Source organism: Sparus aurata, chromosome 18 (assembly GCF_900880675.1).
Source record: "Sparus aurata chromosome 18, fSpaAur1.1, whole genome shotgun sequence".
Taxonomy (NCBI): domain Eukaryota; kingdom Metazoa; phylum Chordata; class Actinopteri; order Spariformes; family Sparidae; genus Sparus; species Sparus aurata.
In genome coordinates, this window is record NC_044204.1 from 33272943 (window position 1) to 33295986 (window position 23044).

Genomic DNA, 23044 nt, shown 5'->3' on the forward strand with positions numbered 1-23044 from the left:
TGCGCCAGAGAAACTTCCTGACAGGTCTGCGGCATGTTGAAGGACGTGTGGTGGTTTACGGTTTCAGGTTAGAGCAGTCTAACACATGGCCTTCGATCTGATGTTTCAGTACGGCGTATGAATGCGAAGCAGGAAACGCCGGCCAACTTACAGGTCTGTGGTGTGTTCGGGGATGTGCGGGGGTAAACGGGTCAGCTTGAGATTGGAGCAGTCGACCACGGTGCCTTCGCAGCGACATTTCTCCGGACACACCAGGTCCTGGAAACACTCTCCGCTCAGACGGCTGCGATAGTCCTCCTGACCTGCAGCAGGAAAAAGAGGGGAAGGGAGAGGAGACGGAGAGAGAGAGACGGAGAGAGAGAGAGAGCAAGTGAGCAGAGAAAAACAGGGAGGGAGGACGAGAGGTTAGAGAGCAGGAAGAAAAGGGAGGGGATGCAGAGAAGGCAGGTGAATTAAGTCAGCAGACGGAGACAGAAAGAAAGAGAGAGACAAAGACATCAGAAAGAAAGTATCGTCTCATTTACATACAGATTTAAATCCATTTCTCTATATCTTATAAAGACATATCATCCCAATAACTTGCAGGAAAAAAAAAAGAACACACATTCAGATATTCAGACGTCTCGCCGCCGACAGGTTTTCAATATCTGTCTAAGCTGTTTCTTGTTGAAGTTTAATTGTTTGGAAAATTCCCACTTTTGTGCTAATTTCGGCTGTCAGACGCTGCGAGACGTAATTACCCGGCCGCTCGTTTGGAAGACATGAATGAAGTGTATCAACATCATCTATTAGCACAGCAGCAGGCTGCAGCGTGGAGACGCTGTGCATCGCATTAACAGACAGATATAAACACGTGGCTTAACCCGGGATGTTTGTTTTTAAAAAGGCGAGCCAGAGAACACTTCTGTTATTCAGATACGATGCGAGCAGATTTTATTTATGACCGCTCGTGCCGGTGGAGTCGACCTGGTTTACGTCACGCTGCACTCGCAGTCGTGCAGCACGTATACGGTCGTTACAGTTCTCACGGTTATCATTACCTCCATCACTTCCTCTCTCTCTCTCTCTCTCTCTTTCCAACCTCGTTTGTCCATCTGCTCTCTGTCACTGTAACCTTTTTCTGTTTTCTACTCGTTCTTCTCCTCTCTCTCCTGGCGCGCACCCTTTATGGCTCATATGTTTTCTACTTGTGACTGTAAGAGAACCAAACCACCTACTAATCTGCAATGAAACATCCTCGGTAAACGATCGCCGCCATCGAAGGGGCGTCGATCTGTCGGGAGAATCGGCTGTTTAGCTCCTTTCAGCGGCAGAATGCTTTTTATCATATCTATGAGCTGCTGCGAAACCTTTTTGGTTGGCAGGTTGATGGAGAACAGGAAAAGAGCCAGGGAGCGAGTACAAAAAGGAGCAGAGGATGTTTTCATGGACTAAAGAAAAGAGGAAGGAAGAGGAAGGAAACTTGTATAACAGAGTTTTTACTTTAACCAGTGGAGCAGAAGAGAGTGAAGCTGTGGTGGGATCAGCCATGCCGGCCTACTGAAGCACTGCCGTCAGAATATCAGACAGTGGAGGCAGGTGTAGGTGTGTGGCCAGGCCAGATTCTTCCAGACAAGAGTTAGTGTGACTAGGAGGCTAACAACATCACACTATAATATTATAAATTATGCATCTTCTTATCAAACACTCCCAAAATCAGTTCACCCCAAAATCAGAAATCTGTAGTTCACTGTATCTCATCTAGATTGTTTTTAGAGTGAGTTGCTGAGTTTTGTAGATATTTCCGCCTTATCGCGAATAAAATGGAACCAGAGGCACTCAAAACAAATTTAAAATTTAGCTAAACAGCATTAGTTACTCAAGATCATCTACAGACGCTGACAGCTGTATCAAAGCGCAGAAGGAGGTGCACATATACTCATGAATGACAAGCTAGCATCCTAAGCTAGCCAACAACATCGTTGTCGTGGTAACTCTGGACTTGTTTCAGTTTCTTCTTCAGTTCTAACCAACTGGAGGCGAGTCGCAGGCTTTTAAACCCTGCGTGGGAGTGTCCTTAAGCTGAGACATTAAGCTAGCTAACCTTACACCTTACAAATGCACGCCATTAATGTTTATATCCCACACTGTCATGAGTAGATGTGCACTTCCGTCTGCGCCGTGATACGGTACAGATTATTTTGAGTAACCAGATAATGATTTCTGGAGAGGGAACTTTTTGTTCAGTCTTTCAAGCGTGTTTTTTTTTTTTTTTGGGCGCTCTTTGCTCCACAATTCGACACCCAGTTCAGTCGTATTCCAGAGACTGGCAGTGAATAAAACTCGGGCCCTCTCTGATGAAGGCTCGGTTCTGAAACATGTTTGGTTTTTTATGCCCACCATGAAACATAGATTTGTTCTCTGTGGAGGAGTTTTGTCTGCTGTTGATTCGCTGCCACTTCTGTGCACAGCGGAGAGCAATTTTTATGAGTGAAAGTTTAATCAGATTGAAGTGGAAGTGGGTATGGTGTGACTGCACTTTAACAAGCGTTTGTCTTTATGTGGTTTGAGATTCTAACAAAGACTCACTGATCCAACACTAGAGTAGAAGAAGGGTGCGTTGAGAAAACTGAGCTAAGATTTATGCCGGCTATTGAGAAGTCACGGTGGCGATTGGTGCTTTTGAACGGACACATCTTCGTTATTCATCCCTGAATGAAATATCTCGACGTTAGCTCGCTCGTCTGCGGCTCAGTGACGTCCGTTTATTTCAACCACAGTTATCGTCCCGCGCGTCAGAAGCCCTGCGCAGAAAATGCAAACCAACGAGACGTAAAGAATTTTAGCCCTCGATTGTTTTTGCTCCAAGGCGTGTGATTGGCTGGGAGAGGCAGGTGGGTGTGTGCTCGGCGGTCCCTGGCGCTTGACGGAACCATGTGATGTCACAGTAGGCGGGGCCACATGGTTAGATCAAGCACAAGAGACAGCTGCACGAACCAATCAGAATGCAGGTCCACACAGGAGGAAGGTGGGGCAACAGAGAGCTGCACCAAATCAGTCAGGAGGGGGCAGGGGTCCATTCAGGATAGGAGAGGCAACAGACAGCTGCAGATCCACACAGGAAGGGGACGGGACCAGAGAACTCGCCCACCAATAGCGAAAATGTCCACACAGGTCCAGAGAGGAAGAGGAGATGCAAGGAGAGGCATGGGACTGCAGACAGGAAGCGCTGAAGCAAAGAGGGCCGCCGCAACCAGCGTTAGGAGCATTTGTAATCTGTTTATCTGGATTAGCTCCGGAGCGCTAACACGAGGGGGGCTCGCTCGCCGCCCAGAACCGGCCACGCTAAAAAATGGACCACATGTGCTCACGGTGCTGCAGAGCACTCTGGATAAAAGCCTCCAACATTTAATAGTATTGGTTGTGCTATTTATTGTGTGCCCGGTTTAGGCTCCTGAGAAGAGGAGGGGTGAGAAACTCGTGTTGGTCAAACCTTCAACAATGATCTGCTTTTCAATGTCGTCAATAAATATCTAATAATCCTAATTAGTCATAGAAGGCGACTACTTGAAATGAAATGCTCGCTTTTACATTATTTTCTCACTGTAAAACAAACACAAGAAAACATAGAAATGTATTAAAAAAAACATTTTTTCATGATTTTTGATGTCAAAGATGTCTACGTATTGTGTGGAGGACACATTTACTGAAGCTAGCATGCTAACCAGCTAGCCCCAGAGTGTTCTATCCCATAAAAACCTAGCTTCACAATTAACTGGGCTAACGAGCTAACGAGCTAACGGCGGCTACAGTTAGCAATACTCAGCAGTTACTTCCATGATATGAGGCTCCTCATTTGTTCGGGGTGGTAAATTCTTACTTACTGGACCTTTAAATATATTTAGAAAATAGCCAATTTCAACCATAAAGCGATAATTCTATTACATGATCGTCAGTCCGGGTCAGTATACAGTTAAAGTGACGGCGGGAGACATTTTTGTGCTCACGACCGCAGCTCGAGCACAATTCAAACAGTTTGTGAAATGACTGTGAGGGGATATAAAAGATATTCAGCTCCCCGCAATCCATAAAAAGTCATAATATTTAAGACAAAGACAACAATGTGAGGAGCCACCAGAGAGCGGCTGCGTTAAGTGTAGAGAGCCAGACACACACTGGATCACACAAGTGGGCGATCACAGTCTACGGCCGGTCCCTGCTGAGGTCGTTACCGCGCCGCTTCAGTTTACTCAATTGGTCTGTGCTGTAATTAGTGAGACCCGCGGCTCGTATCAAAGGAAACGACAATAACACGACACCACCAGAGAGCGCGAGCCGATGTTAACGTTTCAGTGAGCGCAAATTAATTCATAACACGCATAAAACTACATGTGTTTTTAACGTTTCAGCCTCGCGTCTCGATATCATTTATTAACCTCCAGAGACGACTCTGCTTGTGTGTGTTTCAGGTGTGTGTGAGTGAACTCATCTCCTCTCACCTGTGCACCTGAACTTCTTGCCTTTCACCTGGCTGATGCGTTTGTTCGCCAGCCTTCTGGGGTGGCTGCAGCGGGCTCCACTGGTCTCGATGGGGTTGTCGAACAAGTAGTCTGCCAGCCACTTCAGGTGACAGTCACACATGAAGGGGATTCTGGGCCAGGTGACTGGAAGTGAGGGGGGAGAGAGGAGGAGGGGAGAGAGAGAGAGAGGAGGAGGGGAGATGGGTTTGTCATGGAGCTGCACAGTTCATACGGTTCCCTACGTAACATTTCCCGACTGAATCATAAACCATGTGGCTTCAAACCGCAGGAAGTAACAGAAACACTGTCCTCTCTCCGTCATGACATCAGCGGTGAAGTTGCAGACTAGAACCAACTAAATACTCCTCCTCTCACCCCTCCCGATCCCAAGCAAGAAGGAGAACCTATGGTGACCTCTCTAAATCCTAAACACTGGGCCTTTAAACATGAACTCATTTTATGGAACTCAAGCTACAACTAACAAGTTGGGTTCTTTTTTTTTTGTTATGATGTCGTCAAGAAGAAAAACGACTGAAAAAAAAGCCTAAAAAATCAGTTTACTAAATAGCTGCAGATTAATTTCATGTCGATTGATGATCCATTAAATGACTAATCACTTTAATTGAGTGTCCTGTACAAATACTTTTCAGCATCTGCTAGTTAGTTCTTTTGGGTTTTGGCAGGTTGTTTTCGTCCGTGTCCGTTTGTGGGTTCGTCAGCAGGATTACACCAAAACTACCAAACAGATTTCGTCAAAACTGGGATGGATGTCGGGTCTCGAACCCAGAATACACCTTATTAACTTTTGGTGCTGATCCAGATAAAGAGACAGACGAGGGCATTTCTTCTCACTTTCTTTAACTGTCAATATTTTCACTCATTGTCGGGGAACAATACATGGACCTTGGTGGATATACGCGCCTCACCGAGTCCCATTCCAGTTGTTGTCTTGGTTCTGGACTTTTTCTCTCCCTCTGTCTGTACTTGTTGGCTGTGACTGGACTGACTTCTTCTGTACGACCACCTGCTTCCTCCAGTAAAGACTTCACCTTCACTCTGAGTCTTTCTGTTTCCCAGAACCGCCCCGACAGACGGATCGTTTTGATCCACTGACCCGACAGAAGACGCCGACAGTGGGTCAAACACCCCATCGGTACACGTTAAAGTTAACCCAGTCTTGCGTCGGCGCTGTATTGATTCGGCACCGGGTCAGAGGTGTGTTTTATTGACTACACTCACAGAGTCTTGATGGAGCGCAGAGGGGCGAACAGGCCTTTGCTGATGGTCTGCAGCTTGTTGTCGTACAGCGACAGCAGGTTGAGGTTCTGCAGGTCCTGGAAGGTGTTCACTCTCAGGCAGTTGATTTTGTTGGCGTTCAGCAGCCTGAGACACAAAAGAAGAGCAATTCAGCATCTGTTATTCATCTGCATTTGTTTTACTATTTAGCTTTATATCTCCGCGCGCTGCACAAACAAAGATAAACACGCACGCTGTTAATGAGATAATTTATTTTCCCGGATGCGAAACCACTACTTTTCTCTCCCCCGTCGTTGTTTTTTCCCCCCGCTATTTCTTCCCCCGTCCCTCCCTGTAGCCTCGTCTACCCTCTCCACACACTCGTGATTATATTTTTTCTGGCCATGACACATAAATCTGAAAAAAATTGCGGTTTTATTTATTTTCACTTTCTCTCTGCTGGAGAAAAAAGGAGGGGAACGTCTCCTGTTTGGGGTGGGAGCGTAATATCTTGTTTTGATGGGAGAGACAGATGGCGAGAGAGAGAGAGGGGGGAGGTGGGGAAGGAGAGGAAAAGGGAAGGAGGGAGAGAAAAGATAGACGAATGGAGATGGAATGGAGGGAATAATGGAGCGAGACAGAGAAGGGGCAGGCGGAAAATTTAACTCGGAGTGACACGGATATACAATTAAGGGAAAAAGGGGGCTGACGGGCAAAATGGAGGAGAGGGAGAGGAAGGGAAATGAGAAATGTGATAGAGGGATTAGGTAAATGACAGGAAGGGTTTGCACCTCCACCCTGTCCTCCGCCTGTCCGTCCTCTCATACCTGCACTTCATTAGCTAATACAGCCAAGTTTGCAGCTTTTTCACATTCTTGCCCTCCTCGCCTCACTCGTTCTCATACTTTCATTCTCTGTTTGTCCTGCACTCTCTTCTCTCTCTCTTTCCTTCCTTCTTTCTGTCTTCACTGTCAGACAGGTGACTAACTCTGCAGCTCGGCTTAATCATCTCAAGTCATCCTAACGAGCGCCTATACCGGCATAACCCACGTCTACGTACGCGCTCAGGCTGCACACACACACACACACACACTCGCTGCTCTGCGACACACACGCGCCTCATTAGGCGGCTCACAGGGGGAACTAATTACTTGAAACTGCACCAGTAAAACAAAGCGGCGCAGACAACACAAACAGCAGACCGGCAGCCGCACGCAGCAATAAACACACCTTTGACACGGCAGGTTGACAATGCTGCTTGATTCAGCGCTGAGAGCTGATATATGATTTATAATGATCACACTGTACGGGAGGAAAAACAGCGTCTTTATGATTCCTGACAAACTGACAGACTTCTCTTCCTGTCAGCGGCGAGATATTAACAGACACGTGAGGGAAGCATCTTTGTGGGATTGACCAATGATGTGGCAGGACATGAATGTTAACTAAACGTCCGGCGCTTTATTTATTCATTGATCGGCGCCGTCGCAAACGCACAGAAGTCGTGAATTCCCCCCGATTAAAGAGACACACCGTCGTGCACAAACAAACGTAAAGCAGTCGGCGTTTCTGGTGTTTCATGACGAGCTCTCAGGGAATTTCTGTTCCAGTCTGGGAATACTGAATGTTAATGATGTCACCGTGTACATACACTTAACTTGAAACTTCAAATTTGATCTCCTCTCTGATACCATCTGCATTATATGTTTCTCCATATTTCCTCACTCCTTACATCTTTTTTTTCCATCTTTCCGTCTCCATCCATTAATTTACCCATCCATCCTCCCTCCCTCTCTCCTCCCTCCCTCCCTCCTCCCTCTCTCTCTGACTATGCACCATGCATCCCAATGATCCACCTAAGCCCGTAAAAAGGTGTTTGTGGGTTAGATTCACTCATCCTCATTCTCTTTGCTTCGCTTCCCTTTACGACGGAAAAGCCCAGAACATTTGCTGTTTCTGCAGCGGACTGCGGCATTTCGTCCAGCGCGGGGGCCGTATGCCACCAACAGAACCGACGTAGCGGCTGCATAGGAGACAGAATCTTTACTGCGTGCTGGAAACACTGCTGCTGCAGTTTTGGACCCGTGCCCATGAGGAATTATTCAGAATTAATAGCGATCCTCCTCGGTAGACGCTAAACGTTAGAAGAGCTGTGGGAGATTACGGCTTTTATGACAGTGCACCAATTGGACTTTTCTGTGCACTCGCACACGCTCGATGCTCGACAGACGGAGAGTTAACGCAAGAAAAGATGATTCTGCTTCAGCTGCCAGCGTGTTGTACTGATGATTACCAAGATTTGCTCTTCCCCATAAAATTTCAGCCAAACCTCATTTTGAAGCAGTAAAAGGCCCGAAACATCGACGATATGATGTCACCAAATCATCTTAATCTGGGAAAAATTAATTACAAGACTGAACAAACGTAGAAACAACAATGTGACGCTGCGTTTGGAGTGAGGTTAAAGAACACGTCTGTAGTTTGTCTGGAGCTTTGACTAATTAACTTCTGACTTTTCATATTCTCGTTAACAGAAACAGAAACACAAAACTTCAGTTCCGTTCTGAAAAATGAACAGGAACAGAATTTCAGACCAGGCTTTTAAAAACAACACAGTGTTTCTCGGACGGTTCGTATTTCTCTTGTTGACTGAGCAAAGCGCTTCATTGTTTTCTGGCGGGACGACACGCAGGTGACACATTCACACAGGTACACAGAACACAATGGACGGTGCAGGCGGTACTTACAGCAGCTGCAGGGAAACCAGTCCGTCAAACAATCCCTTGGGCAGCTCCGTGATCTTGTTGCCGTACAGAACCCTGCGCAGGACAGACAGAACAACATGGTTTAGGTGACAAGCAGTGGCCTCTTACGGTTTGTCCAATTAAAGTTAATTTAGGGGAAATATCTATTTACATGTTTAAGTTGCTGTTATGAGCAGCAGCAGGTGTTTGATGATCAATGCCAGGATTAGTTTTGCACACTTCATGTTCCTCCACAATAAACAGTGTCACTTTAAAGTAAAGTTTGATGTTAAACAGTTTGCCTGTGTGCTCTGACAGCAGCTGTCCTATGAGAGTGTCTCAGCTGAATATCACGTATATTCAACGTTCAACGTCTCAGTTGCTAAGAAACAAGATGTTTTTCAGCTTTGTGTCGATCTTCAGATAGTAAACTCAGATTTTTTAAAGTGCTTTTTCAAGTTAAGACGTGCGAGAATCCTTTTGACTCATGAAAGAAAACAGAAAAAGAATCTAATCACCACATATGAAGACAGATGTTTTTCACTGATCAACACAAACACCATTAGAAATCACTCTGCAAACCTTCATAAAACTCCACCCGCATCCAGCTTCTCTAAACATTTCCGCCCCATCACACTGACCGAGCAGGAAGCAGATTTTGTGTGACAAGAACTGACTAAGTGTAGAAATCACAGCGCAGTCATTTCTCCTCACTGAGCACGCTGTCGGAGCGTTTATCTCACTTGATTGTCAAAAACTGGAATAATATTTGAGATGTGCCGTTTAATTCACTCCAGCAATCTCATATTTTGCTCCATCACGCCTCAGCTGGCCTCTGCGGCAGGAGTCGCGCATCTCGGTGACATTCCTGTTCAGCCGACTCGACTGTGAGTGTGTGTGTGTGTGTGTGTGTGTGTGTGTGTGTGTGTGTTCGGTTTTAACACCCAGCAGAGTTCACCTTGTCTGCTCCTGCTTGTCTGTCCGTCCGTCTGTCTGTCTCATTTTCATGCTCCAGATTGATTCAAATTAAACTGTCCTTCATGTTCTTATCACATTCACCCTCCGTGATTACACACACGTACAATTACACACACACACACACACACACATGCATGCAGGCAAATACTACGACTCGCATGTGCGCACACACACAACGCAGCATTGTGGTCCGGTTGTCAAGATCGACAGCGACAACATTTTTTATTTGCTAAATGTCTGGAAACACAATTACCTTCCTGTCTGGATGTGTGTGTGTGTGTGTGTGTGTGTGTGAGCGCTCATACCTGTGTGTAGGTGTGTGTGTGTGTGTGTTGGCACGCGTGTGTGTCATACTTACAGTGAGGTGAGGGAGCGAAGGCCGCTGAAGGCGTCGGCGGCAATGTCAGAAATCTGGTTCTTACTCAAATCACTGGGGGGAGAGAGGGAGAGAGGGGGAGTGAGGGGGGAGATAAGTGCAGTACTGTAATACACAGTAATGGGGTTCCTGCTATGTGAATGTCCTAGAACTGTCTGACAAATGATCATGAGAGAATACATCAGCAGAGGTCAAGGCAAGGGGACACGAGCAAAAAGAGATGTCAGAAGGGCTGAATGTGTGAGTAATGAGGGGGAGAGAGAGGGAGAGAGAGGGGGAGAGAGGTAGAGGAGAGAGAAGGGGGGGGAGAGAGAGAGAGGGAGAGAGGAGAGGGAGAGAGAGGGGGAGAGGGAGAGAGGAGAGGGAGAGGAGGGGGGAGAGGAGAGGGAGAGAGAGAGAGAAGGGGGGAGAGAGGGAGAGGGAGAGAGAGGGGGAGAGGAGAGGGAGAAAGAGGGGGAGAAACTGGAAGCGTGTTAAGTGCAGTTCATGTCATTCACCTCCATCGCTGTAAGATACATTATTTAACACTTCTGAGGAGGTTAAAACACTATCTGTGTGTGAGTGTGTGTGTGTGTGAGAGTGTGTGTGTGTGCGAGAGTGTGTGTATGGGTAGGTGGGTGGATAACCTTAAGACAGTGCACAAAGTCTGCAAGTCTGGCATTTTCAGGCATTTGTATGATAAGGACATTTTTCGCCGATGAGCTTTCTGTCTGTGGGGGTGTGTGCGAATGAGACGAGATGAGATGAAGTGTGTGTGTGTGTGTGTGTGTGTGTGTGTGTGTGTGTGCGCGCGCTGGACGGACTTGGGATGAGACACACACCCTTTCTTTTTGCCCTGACGCTCACAGTCAGTTTTTTTCTCTCACTGACGTTAAAGCTAAACTGTAAAACACATCATAGAAAATATGAAGATCCTGATCATTTAGATCCACATCTCGTGAAAGTCACCGCGTCTTTTTCCCGTTAGACAACTTCATTTCAGAGTATGTGACTTCAGCCGATATGATTCAGACTTCATCTCAAAATACGTACGTTAAAGTAATTTCTATCCAGCTATGAGTTACAATCGAGAGCACGGATCACACTTCCTGCTGCTGTGAAGACTGTGAGTGATATTACTGAAGCTTCAGACAGAAGTCAGGGCCATCGAGCCTCATTTATTGATTTGTTTACAGCCTTTGGCACATTTCACTCATTGCATTGCTAAAGCTGGAGTTGATTAATGTATGAATGTTTAGCTGTACCACACCGGAGCGCCCCATGGGTCTGTACTGGGTCTGCTTTATTTCCTGTCCACATCAGTGATTAAGACATCAGATGGTGCAGATGTTGTAGTTGCATCCCGTGCACGGTGTCAGTCAAACACCCTCATCTCAAAGGTCTTAATGTGAGTTAATGTGTGTGAGAGTGTGTTTGCAGTTTCCTCGAGACACACTTACATCCTTTTGAGCTTCTTGTAGACTGAAAAAGCTCCTGCAGGGACGCTTTTAATCAGGTTCTGCTCCAAACGACTGAGAGGGAGAGAGAGAGAGGAGGGAGGGGAAGAGAACAGATGGAGTTAGACGATCTTTAACAATCCCTTCAAAAAATAAAACACAATCAATCAGGGGAGCGCAACATCCGTTAAACATACAATGAGAGTACAACCTCAACAGCAGTACGATTGTAAGTTCATTCTCTCTTTTCTTTTTTTCGCCGAGGACGGAGAAACTCTCGGTTATCAAGAATTCCTGTCTGCCTCCCAACATCAGCCGAGCACAAGCGCACAGAAAGTTCAAAAGGTGGCCGTTCCAATCAACATCTACACAACATTTCCGCGGTCAGCGGTCAGCGCTTTGAAGCGGTGGCCAGTCAAGGTCACTCAGTGTGAAATGTTGAGTTGGATTTTGCAGCCCGGCGGTAATGAGTTTACACGGGACCGACCAGAACTCGGACTGCTGACCACAATTCATGTTTTTCTTAGCGAGGCTCCGGCCAGGACGTGCAGCACATCGGCGTACGTAAAGGTTTCCAGTGGGAAAGTATGACACACTGGTTGTATCGTACTTACTGTAACTCGCCCGCAGTGAGAAGCTAATATCGTCGCACGGGGTCGTTAGTTTAACTGGCAGCAGGATGGTGACAAATTTCATTTTTAAATCAGGATTTCTGATGTTTTTTTCAGTTTGAATCTTTCACTCTCTTCTTCAGACTTTTGTTTACGAACGTTTTAGATTCCACAACTTTTTCCGGCGAAGTGCCAAAGGGAATTTATTAGATCTCGTTCTCTGGAAGACGGCAGACTCATTACACCACACCGGTGGTATTACTCTATTATCATGTGGGGAGCCTTCAGAACCAGGCACAAAGCCCACGCTCGGGGAAATGTACTGTAGTTTGGTCTCTGCTCCGCTGACGGTCTAAGCGACACACTCGTCGGTGTAGCTCATGCATTCTTCATGTCCTCCTTGTTGCTGCGGCGCAAAAAGGAGGCGAGGAAGTAGGACAGCGAAGGACGCAGGAGGAGGAGGAGGAGGATGAAAAACTTGTCACGTGTGTGCGTGCAGAAAAATTAGAGGGAAAGAAAGGATGAAAAGTGGACGACGAAAGGTGAGGAGGGGAGCGAGGAAAGGAGGACAAAAGCGGAGGAATCAGAGGAGTGGAAAAGTGTGGACGACAGGGAGGAGAGGAGAGGGAGCATCAGAGAGGAGGAGGATGCGGTGAGGTCCCAAGGCCGGCCACAGGGTCAGCTGTCAGAATGATAAATGGGAACTAATCCGCCCTTCTTCTTCCTCTCCTCCTCCTCCTCCTCCTCCTCTTCTTGAGCCCCCACCCAGGTCTTACTCTTGACCTCCACTCTCCATCCCTCTCTTTTCCCTTCTATCCATCTGTCCCTCTATCCATCTGTTCATCTGATTAAATTCAATTCATTGGAAGAGGAAAGTGTGTTTTTATTCTTGGCTGTGAACGCACCACGACTCTCACAGGTGTCTTGGCTCGCGTCCCTTTCTAAATTGCCGCAGCTCGCGCCGCTGCTGGCAGGCCGACAAGCACCTTATTCCGACTGAGGGGGTCAAAATAAATCAAGGATGTGCAGATATCGACGGGGACAATCTGCGCACACAACAGGTAACAAATTATATCTGGGGGCTCTCAAACAAGGTTGAGACAAAGACACTTAGAGGCTCAATATCGAAGGACGTATTAGAGGGAAGACGCTTTAAGAGGCTGGATAAAAAATCTATAAGGCGCGGCGACGATTAGACGACGGCTGAAACGGGAGACGGGTTTTGGCAGGTGAGCATGTTCGCAACGGACACACACACACACACACACACACAAATATAAAAGCTCACTCAAGCACACCTCTGCTGATGTTCTAATGGAGTCAGACGCCTTGAGACGAACCTGTTTCGTTAAATTGCTTTATGAATATATTTGATTTGAAGAGACAGATCAACACACACACACACACACACACACTCTTGGAAGAGCGCTGTTGCATGCTGCATACATAGACACACATGCATGCACTCTCACACACACACACACACACGCACACACACATTTGGCAGGGATTTCTTGCCACCAGCATGCAGAGAGATGACTTTGTCTCTATCGGAGGACTGACAATACATCATCCTATTATACTCTACTGTTTCTGGCTGCAGCAACAACATTTATTACAATGGATCCAATGCTAATGCTGTGTGTGTGTGTGTGTGTGTGTGTGTGTGTGTGTGTGTGTGTGTGTCTCTCATCAGATCTGTTTTGTTGCCTGTGGCTCAATCAAAATGCATGTGTGTGTTTGACCCTCTCAGAATGTGTGTGTGTGTACGCGCAATTTGTGCCCGAGTACGTTCTTTGTTAGCACAAACAAAACTGGTGTGTCTGCATATATATGCGTGTGCGTCGGTGTGTGTGTGTGTGTGTGTGTGTGTGTGTGTGAATCTATTACTTATGCTGGGGAGGTATGGAGGTATTGGTGTAGCTTTGCGGGGGAGAATTGCTTCCTTACTCACAGAGCAATCAACCAGCTGTCCTCCGTACAAACAAACAGGGTACAGCGATCAATACGGATATCAAACACGTCCCGCTGTGCCTTGTGTGTGTGTACGTGAGTGTGAGTGTGTGTGTGTGTGTGTGTGTGTGTCTTTAAATATGTGTCTTAGAGGCAGCGACAAGGAGGGAGAGAGAGAGAAAAAGAAAGAGTTTTGCTGCAATCCAAAATGAGATGCAAAACTCAGTGTGCCACAGCAGATTTATGGTCTAGTTTATCACTGTGTATCAAAGTTTCTAAAGATATGTGCAACCATGCATATACTGTGCGCGTGTGTGTGTGTGTGTGCGCGTGTGTGTTTGCATTGTTACTTTTTAATCACACCCTTGCATATAAATATTTTTGACAGTGGCTATTTCCATTTCCAATCTCACAAATAGTTCTAAATGTCTCCTTCACCAGACTAGAATCACGTCTTTACTCACACATTTGCCTCTAATCAGTGTTTTTTTTTTCAACGAATCAAAAGAAGCAGAAAAAGACAATTTGCCACATGATTCTCTCGTGGTTATTGCAGATTATGGAAGATCTGAACGTGAACACATCGCCGGGGACGTTAAACATCATCCATGAGACGCCTGCGGAAGATCAGCAGCGTTCAAGAACAAAGCAAAGCGGTCTTACATCTCCACGATGCCCTCGGGGAGGTTGGCCGGTATTTCAGTCAGACCTTTCCGACGACAGTCCACTATGTTGTTGTTGCAGGTGCAGCTGGGCGGACACACGGCTACCTGGGGAACACAAGCCCTCGACTCCGTCTGAGCCGGACCTGCAGACGGCGACAGATAGATTCAGTACGACAGAAACACAGAACAGAGATCAGCACGGTCTACTGCAAAAAAAGAGCATGAGAAAGTTTCATATTCTGTATTTGTTGGGGGAAAAATACCATCTTTTGGTGTGACACAGGAAGTCACTGCAATCAAAGGTGCAATATGGAAGAATTTAGTTAAGAAATAACCTAAAAATATCACTAAACGTGAAGTAATAACAGTTTTCAACACTCTGACATCTTTTGTTGCACAGATATCTGCATAAATTAGCATGCTAACCAGCTAGCTCTGGGCGGTCGTGGTCTAAAAGCTCCTTTGCTCGCTGTATAAATATCAGTTCCCAGTCACAACCACTCGCTGCACAGCTAACTGATCCAACTAGCTAACTGCAGCTACAGTTAGCAGCAGTTAGCGGTTATTCCGGTGATACGCTTACTGCACCTTTAGCCTGAATATTAGCACTTAATATAATCGAGCCACGGACTGCGCCCTTCTTAAAAGGAGGGATGGTGAGAGAAAATAAAGGAGGAACAAGAGAAACACAGGTTTGTTTCTGACACCTGTAGTAAAGGATGAGATGGGGGGGAAAGTGCAGAAAGAGGAGGAGTGCTGCGGCGCATGTCTGCAGAAAAGACGAGACTAAAGGCTAATAAAGAGAGCTCAGGGTGACAGTCTATTAGCACAGAGAGCTGAATCAGACGCCTATAAACAGAGCCTATACTATCTTACAGCTGATAACACCACTGCTCTTATGCTGGCCTTTTAGCTGATTATGCGCTCTACATGGTGTAATGCCTTCAGTGATATAAACTCAATGCCGGGCTGTCTGGAGTTGATAACAACGCCGCCTGCAATAATGGCCTTTATTACATCCTCTGCATCGCGAAGCTCTACGTCAAGAAGCCTCTGCTGTCAGCGGCACCGAAACTCGACTGTGAGCTTCCACTCGAATTCCGCTCTGTTTGTCATATTTTTAATCAGCGATTCTGCACCAATTCCTAACGTGGAAACATTACGTTACAGTCTTATTGTCGATTTAATGGCGCTGCGAAGGAGGCGGCTTCTTCTCTGGATTTTTGCTCCACAGCCAATGAAGAAGAAAATATTGAGTAAAACTAAAAAACACGTCAGGTTAGGGCTTTTTTTTTGTTTTTTTAATCACCACATTCGAGTAAGAGCGAGTCACGTCACGCCGTCGTAAACATCCTGCAGCCGAGCTCTTTGAGAATCTAACTGGATAGCTTGTGTACGTGTGTTTATTTAAGCTCACCGTTGCAGATAAAATCCTTCTTCTGCACATCTGGAACGTTGAGGCCCCTCATGTGGGCGGGGGCCATGCACTGGGTGAAGGGAGCCAAGCCCCGCCTGGCTCTGAGCCAATCAGAGAGCCAGGACAGGTGACAGTCGCAGTGGAGGTTGTTGGAGTGCAGGCGCCTGGGGACGGATGGCGAAAGGGAATAGTTAGCTTCAAGAAAAACTGTGCGTGGATAAATGCTGTGATTAGTTGACGTAATTATCAATTACGCCAACTCTTTATTATCGTCTGATGTGTTCGCTCCTCCAGAGGCTCTCGGGGAGTCTGTGGAGTCGATCTGAGCACATCAGCTCAGTCAGAGCAAATGTATTTGAGTCCTCGTTCAAATGGCTTCTATTTTTCACACGGCTTTACAGCCTTGGCCGGCGTCGTGAGGCTGTTGCTTAGGTGAAACACACAAACAAACACACACACACACACACACACACAGCAATATCCTCAGCTCTCATTTCCCCAAGGTCTGTGACAATATGACTCCCTTTAGAGGGCTGACACAGTCGGCTAAATCACAATCTGCTCGGAAAGACAGAGAGGAGCAGAGACAGGAGGGAGAGACGGAGACAGAGGTGGGGAAGGAGACGAAATAGGAAAGGAAAGAAGACGAGAGCAGAGAGAGTGGACGCAAAGAGAACATTAACATAAGGAGATAAATGGAAACACAGAAATGAGCCAGACGGAGAAAAAACGCAGCAAATAAACATCTAAGAGAGATGTTTTTTATGTCTTTGGATTATTTTCGTTAGCCGAATGGCAGGAACTGTGGAGATTATAAAGGATGCTTCTCAGTTCCTGGAGCCTCTTCAGGTAAAAGACATTTTAAAGGGTCATTCACCCAAAAATTACGAAAACACGTATTTCCTCACACGACTCTAGACGTACATTTAGTTTGAGGTTTTATGTTTCCGGAGAGCTTTCTTACACATCTGATAAATTCCCTCCAGTGACATCACTCAGTGGCTAAGTTGCATTGTGGGTAGTTGCTGCTCTCCTACAACTCTGTTGGACTCGACACCTTTTTTATTCCGCACATTACCCTCGATGCAATTCAGCCACGCGGTGACATCATCGGACGCAATTTATCAGACTCCATGCAGCTTCCTGTGGAGCCGCACGGAGCCGGCACACACGCTCCAGTGTGTGAAAACTGTTGGAGTTACCCTTTAAGCAACAGTTTCACACTGATAGCCTTTTCAAATATGACTTGTAGCATTAATTAAAAGGTACAGCTCAATAAAGAAACGCGTCAGGTGATGTTTCACCGAGCTGAGGCTCTCGACGGGCTGCACCGGCAGGATCTGACACCTCGAGAGAGAGAGCGAGAGAGGAAGAGAGAGAGGGAGAGAGAGAGAGAGAGAGGGATGAGGAGACGGAGGGCGGATGAACAGCAGAATGTCTCGTCAGCGTATTATATGCCAGCCGGGATATCTAGCCTTTCAGAAGACAGGCCTCCCTTTGTAATAAAGCAGAGGACAAATCCTGTTATGGAACAGAGATGGGCTCATTGATGCTAGCAGCGGGGGCAGTGGGTTTTAATACCGCACTCCCATTATAAATCCAGTTTATAGTCAAACCCCCGCCTGGAGATAGCCACGTCCCGGCCCACCCCCGGCTCGGCCTTAATTACCGACAAGTAGGATTAAAACACAGGGGAGAATGGGACGAGGCGGGGGGCCGCGGAGGAAAGTGCCGTGTTTGTGTGCGGCTGTAAGTCGGTGACATGGTTTGTTGGGCTTATTGAAGCGGGTGACTGAGGGCGTTGTTGCACGGCGTTTCTGCGGATGTGTGTCCGTCTCCGTATGTGTGTTTATTCTCAGTATTTGCTCCCGAGGGGTCACTGAGGCTCGTCTGCAGCACAGTGAGGAGCAGCGGGAGCTCTCAGCTTTTCACCGGGTTTTAAAATCTATGAATGAGAGGCAGTGTGAGGTGATGTCGCTGCTGCTGACAGAGAGAGAGGAGGAGGAGGAGAGAGAGGTAGACGTATGGAGAGAAAAATAAACGTACGTGAAAGAAATCTTCACGTGTCAGGTGAGGGGAGACGTTTAATTCAGAGAGGACAAACTTCTCGAACTTCCACCACTTATCAGATCGGGGACGTCTCTAAACATGTTGGATCGAATGAGTCGTTTTTATAAAAGCAGCAGATTCGATACTGGGATCTGAGGGCGGGCAAGAAGGAACGGACACTGAATCTAATACGGAGGAGGAAGAAACAAGGAGGAGGAGGAGGAGGTCAGAGGAGGAAGGACAACGGTGTGATGATGGTGAAAAAACAGAATTCATAAAAATAAGAAGCCGGGAGAAGAGAAGGAGGAAAAAGCGAGGAAAGAAACACGAGACAGGATTCACACATAACGAGGAGGAGAAGAGGGAGAAAAGGAGGACAAATGAGGAAATCAGAGGAGACAGTCACTCAGTGTTGACAGAAAACAGAAGCAGACGAGGGCTTCTGATTAAAAGATATTGGATATTGGTAACTCTGCACTCAATCTGTTGGCGGCCGTGTAGCCGCTCTGCCGCCTGGAATCCAATTTTAAGAGGCTGATTTTCGAGCCGTATTGCCACTAGAGTTGCAGCAGTATGCAGGAAATAAAGCAAAAAAAAAAAAAAGAAAAAAAACCCTGCCGCGTGATTGGCTGCTGATGGATGCTATCGTTCAACGGTTGAGCAGACGGAATGGTCGTAAAAAGATGGGGATTGTTATCCCGCCTGCATTCAGATGAGTCATGTATTCAGAAAATCCCCATTTCTGCACGTCGAGTTGGGACGTTCGACCGCACGAGCGCCTCTTCAAAACGCCGATTTGGAGAGGAAATCCCACTCTGCGCAGTCTGGTTCGACGGAATTCAGCCCCCAATGTGGCCGGCAGGAATGCCTCTCAAAAGACAGGCCCACAGGATTCTGGGTAGTTTCCCCCTCGAGATGTCGTGCCATCGCCTTGGCAACTGTAAGATCTCCCCCTCGCACAGAACGACACAGAGAAGAATCCAAGTCCCTCTTCTAATCAATCAGAGAGGAAGATCTGGCAACGACCGTGTGTGTGTGTGTGTGTGTGCATATGTGTGTGCATATATGTGTGTATGTGTGTGTGTGTGTATGTGTGTGTGTGCTCACATCAGTAACATCACTAAAGGAGGTTTCTCATAATGAATCAAAGCAGATTGAGCTACAGAGTACAAACAAGTCTCTCTTGTGGTGGCGATGAGGTTACCATTATTCTCGTGTGTGTGTGTGTGTGTGTGTGTGTGTGTGTGTGTGTGTGTGCATCTGTCACTGTATCCGTCTGTGTTTGTGTCTTTATGTGTGGGTGTGTGTGTGTGTGTGTGTGCGTATCGGCCACATGATTATTCACAGTCATGAAACAATAGAAGAGTCGGTCTCTTATTATGGCGTGATTAGACGATCAGATCACACACAGACCCCGCTGCCACGCTGTGTGTGTGTGTGTGTGTGTGTGTGTGTGTGTGTGTGTGTGTGTGTGTGTGTGTGAGTGTGGCGTGGGCGTATGTGAACGTTGGTTATGTGTGTGTGTGTCTGGACTCACTCAGTGTGCATGCGACAGGAGGCACTAATGTATCTGCGTGTGTGTTGGTGTGTGTTGGTGTTAATGTGCAACCACAGAGTGCGTGTCGGTGTGTGTGTCTGTGTGTGTGTGTGTGCGTGTGTGTGTAGAAGTGTGTAACAGTGTGTAATACTCACAGGGTCCGCAGCTTGGGCATGTGGTTGAAGCTGGACAGGGGGATGAGGGTGATGTTGTTGTTGTTGAGGGTGCTGGACACAGAAACAGAAGAAGGAAAAAGAGAAAAACAGATTGTTAGAAAAATAAAGCAGTGGTGCCACTTTTTGTTCTGGTGGTTTAAACTCTGACGCAAGTCAAGTTAAATATGATCCAGAACGCAGGTTCAAGTCCTTGTCGCCGCTTTCTTGACCCCTCGCAGAGAAAAAAAGGCCACAAATCTCCAAGTTTAGTGACTTTTTGTTTTAGAGTCACAGTTGAATAACTGAGTTTCCAAGAACATTTGTGGTTTCAAACTCTAAACTGGCTGCAAACTGAATCCTCGGGGGTCCTGATGGACGGCTGATAGCACAGAATCTGTATGGTTTTATTGTTAAATACCTCGTTTCTCCTTTTAGGGTCTGGATAAGTATTCAAATCAAAGAAACTGAGAAAAGAAAATCACTCTCAGGACAACATGTACCATCCAAAACCTGAATTATTTAGTTTAAAGCAGCTAAGTAAAGTGATTCAAAGGACAAATGTAATGGTGCTGTTTGCATTATTTACAGTGGTATGTGAGAAATATATGGAAGGTAACTTGCTGATTGTGATAACTCAGTGTTACTCTGCACTGCCTTCACAGGAGAGGAAGGCAACAGAAATCACTGTAGACTCACAAAACATCCCATGAAAGATTTTAAAAGTCATTTTAGCAGCAGAAATAACAACGTTTGTAGCAAATACAGCATAAAATACTGGTGTGATGACTTTTTATGGTAAAGTAGTCTTATAAATAAATGCAGTATTTTAGTTTAACTTAAGCCCTTTTAGAGGAGCCTAAATGGATCTATGGTTTACTGGCACAAATGACCCGAGGAAATATATTATGTTAGCTTATTAAGAACAGAAACTCTCGTCCTGACACAAAGGATTTCTATTTTCATGACTGTAGCAGTTTTTCTTTATCTGAACTCAGAGTAGAGGGTTTCACATGATGTGGAGACTGTAAAGCCCACCGAGACACACTTATTATTCCGGCTGATGTGAATAAAATTGACTTGATTTAAATAGAAATTAAACAAACATCGCTGGTCGCGCTCCGAACATCTTCAAAACTGCAACACACTGCGTTTGCAAGAAATAAAAAATAAAAAATTCCTGACCCTCTGTCCGGGGTGCTGCTGTTGTGCCGAGTCATCACATCGAGTTTTAACTCATTACTTATTGATACGCACACACACACACACACACACACACACACATGAACCCTCCTCGATCTGTGTTTCTTCATCTCTAACTCATAAGCAGGTCACTGCTGTCTCTGACTATTAGCGCTCACATAAACTACACTGTCTCACGTGTAGTATCGACCTGAAGTGGAATGAAAAACAAGGTTGACTGTCATTACAACCACACACACACACACACACACACACACACACACATAAACCCACACACACACACAGGCAATCCCACTTGGCCCACTGAAGAAACACAACGCCTATTGATTCTCTGTGGTTTCCATGTACAGAAATGGAGACTGAAATGAGAGCAGAGGAAAAACAGAAAATGCAGAAAAGAGGACTGTTCCATCAGAGGAATCCACGGGGGGATCAGACTCGTACGAGCTGGTGAAGCCGCGTATACAGAAACACCGGCAGGGAAACACATCAGAACGCAAGCTGGAGTCCCTCTCGACCGAGGCGCGAACACATGCACATAAAATTACAAAACTGCAAAACACAACACTGGACGAAAGGCATAAAAGTTACATTAGGTCCATAAAACTTTGAGGTGCAAAAGTCTCTCTGCAAGACGACCACTGAAGTTACAGTAAACAAGGTTTTTCTCTCAAACCAAACTGATTCCAGTGTTAGAAAATGAAGCAATAAAAAAAAGGAAAATAACGCAAATAAAATGCTGGAAATGCATGTGCCAGAATATAAGTACAATCAATGACTGAGCAGCAAGTGATCGCCTTAAAATCTGTCGTATTATCGATTTGACTCATGTAATAAACTGACGTTAAGAGACTGATTCGGTCTGAAATACAACAACGTGCAGCAAAACATAATAACGATCCCTCATTATAACTTGCGAGTCTGTTCAAATGCCTTCGAGACTTAAAAAACATTCGACTTTTAAAAACAAGGGCGAATGAGAGATCCATGTTACATTAGGAAATCCAGGGATTTCTAGAATTTATACTACAGTATAATTTTTCTGGTGGCGTGCGAGAGCCAACATCCACACGAGCCCGAGCAACCCTCTGCTTTGTTTTTGCCCAAGTCTTCATGGATCATTAATTTCACTGGATAGAAAATAGGGGCTAGTTTACTTTACATATCACCCGAAACCTTGTGAATTCAAAGAGTCATTGTTTCGGGACGGATGAAGACTGAGCGGTCGTTCTTTATAACGGGAGCCCCGTTCATTTTTCACGTTTGACAATGTGTTTTTAATGCCTTCCCGACAAGGACAAGGCCGGCGCTCCGTCTGAGAAACGGCCCCAAATTTAAAGACGAGAGCATCTGTAATATGTTTGTGCCTAAACACACACGGTTTCGGATTTCGCCGACAGAAATCAAGGACGGTTTGTTTTACGCGCTGTCGTCACAACTGCTGGGAATCGGGTCGTTACCGGGGGTTTGCTGTGTTTTCACTAACACCCACTCAGCCTTAAAATAGACTGTTTTTACTTCCCCGTGTTGATGTTACTACTTTTCTTTCTCTTTAATTCTCTCTCTCCTTCCGATTCTCTTTCTACATTCCCCTCCCTGCCAGCGTAGCCTCAGTGGCCTTGGTAGACGGATAAAGTTTCACACTCGCACACACACATCAGGAGTGCTGCTCTGGTCAGCCCTGTCAGGGGTGATTCCACCCAGTATATATAATTTAATTGTGAAATAACAATAATTTCCCTCTGCAATTTCCCTGTCAGTTACTCTCCCGCTCACTCTGCTCAGCCCCCCCCGCCTCCTCTGCATCTCTCCGACTTAATAAAGTAGCGACTGGACAGACTTAAGCCAAGATAAACACTCAAAACATCATTTAGAAGTCCACAACTATGTTTTATATCGTGGCTGTTTTTTTTTTCCCCCCCCAGTTTATTTTACACGCCTTTGGCCGCGACTGCACTCTTAAAAAATCGCAGATACCCTTGGAGTTGAAGCGGTCGTAAAATAATACGAGATTGGAGCGATTGCTGCAGGATGTTTGCCATTTAAAACTGAGAAGATGTATCGATTCCAGTTAGGAAAAGTTAAATCACCACACCGAGTGATGACTTGTGTCGTAGTTTTTAATTATTACCATTTGAGGGTTTTTGTGCCTTTATTAGATGCAAGAACTGAAGGTTTCTGACAGGAA

The 23044-nt window shown here is 46.1% G+C and overlaps 1 protein-coding gene across 1 annotated transcript in view; it reads right to left on the minus strand.

Moving 5' to 3' along the window:
* slit3 (slit homolog 3 (Drosophila)) overlaps positions 1 to 23044 on the minus strand; it is a 265217-nt gene that overhangs the window by 55219 nt on the left and 186954 nt on the right. The window contains 10 exon segments of the mRNA XM_030396867.1: positions 152 to 302; positions 4479 to 4626; positions 4628 to 4643; positions 5739 to 5882; positions 8483 to 8554; positions 9816 to 9887; positions 11273 to 11344; positions 14497 to 14641; positions 15916 to 16079; positions 19657 to 19728. Coding sequence (XP_030252727.1) covers positions 152 to 302; positions 4479 to 4626; positions 4628 to 4643; positions 5739 to 5882; positions 8483 to 8554; positions 9816 to 9887; positions 11273 to 11344; positions 14497 to 14641; positions 15916 to 16079; positions 19657 to 19728 — 1056 coding nt within the window.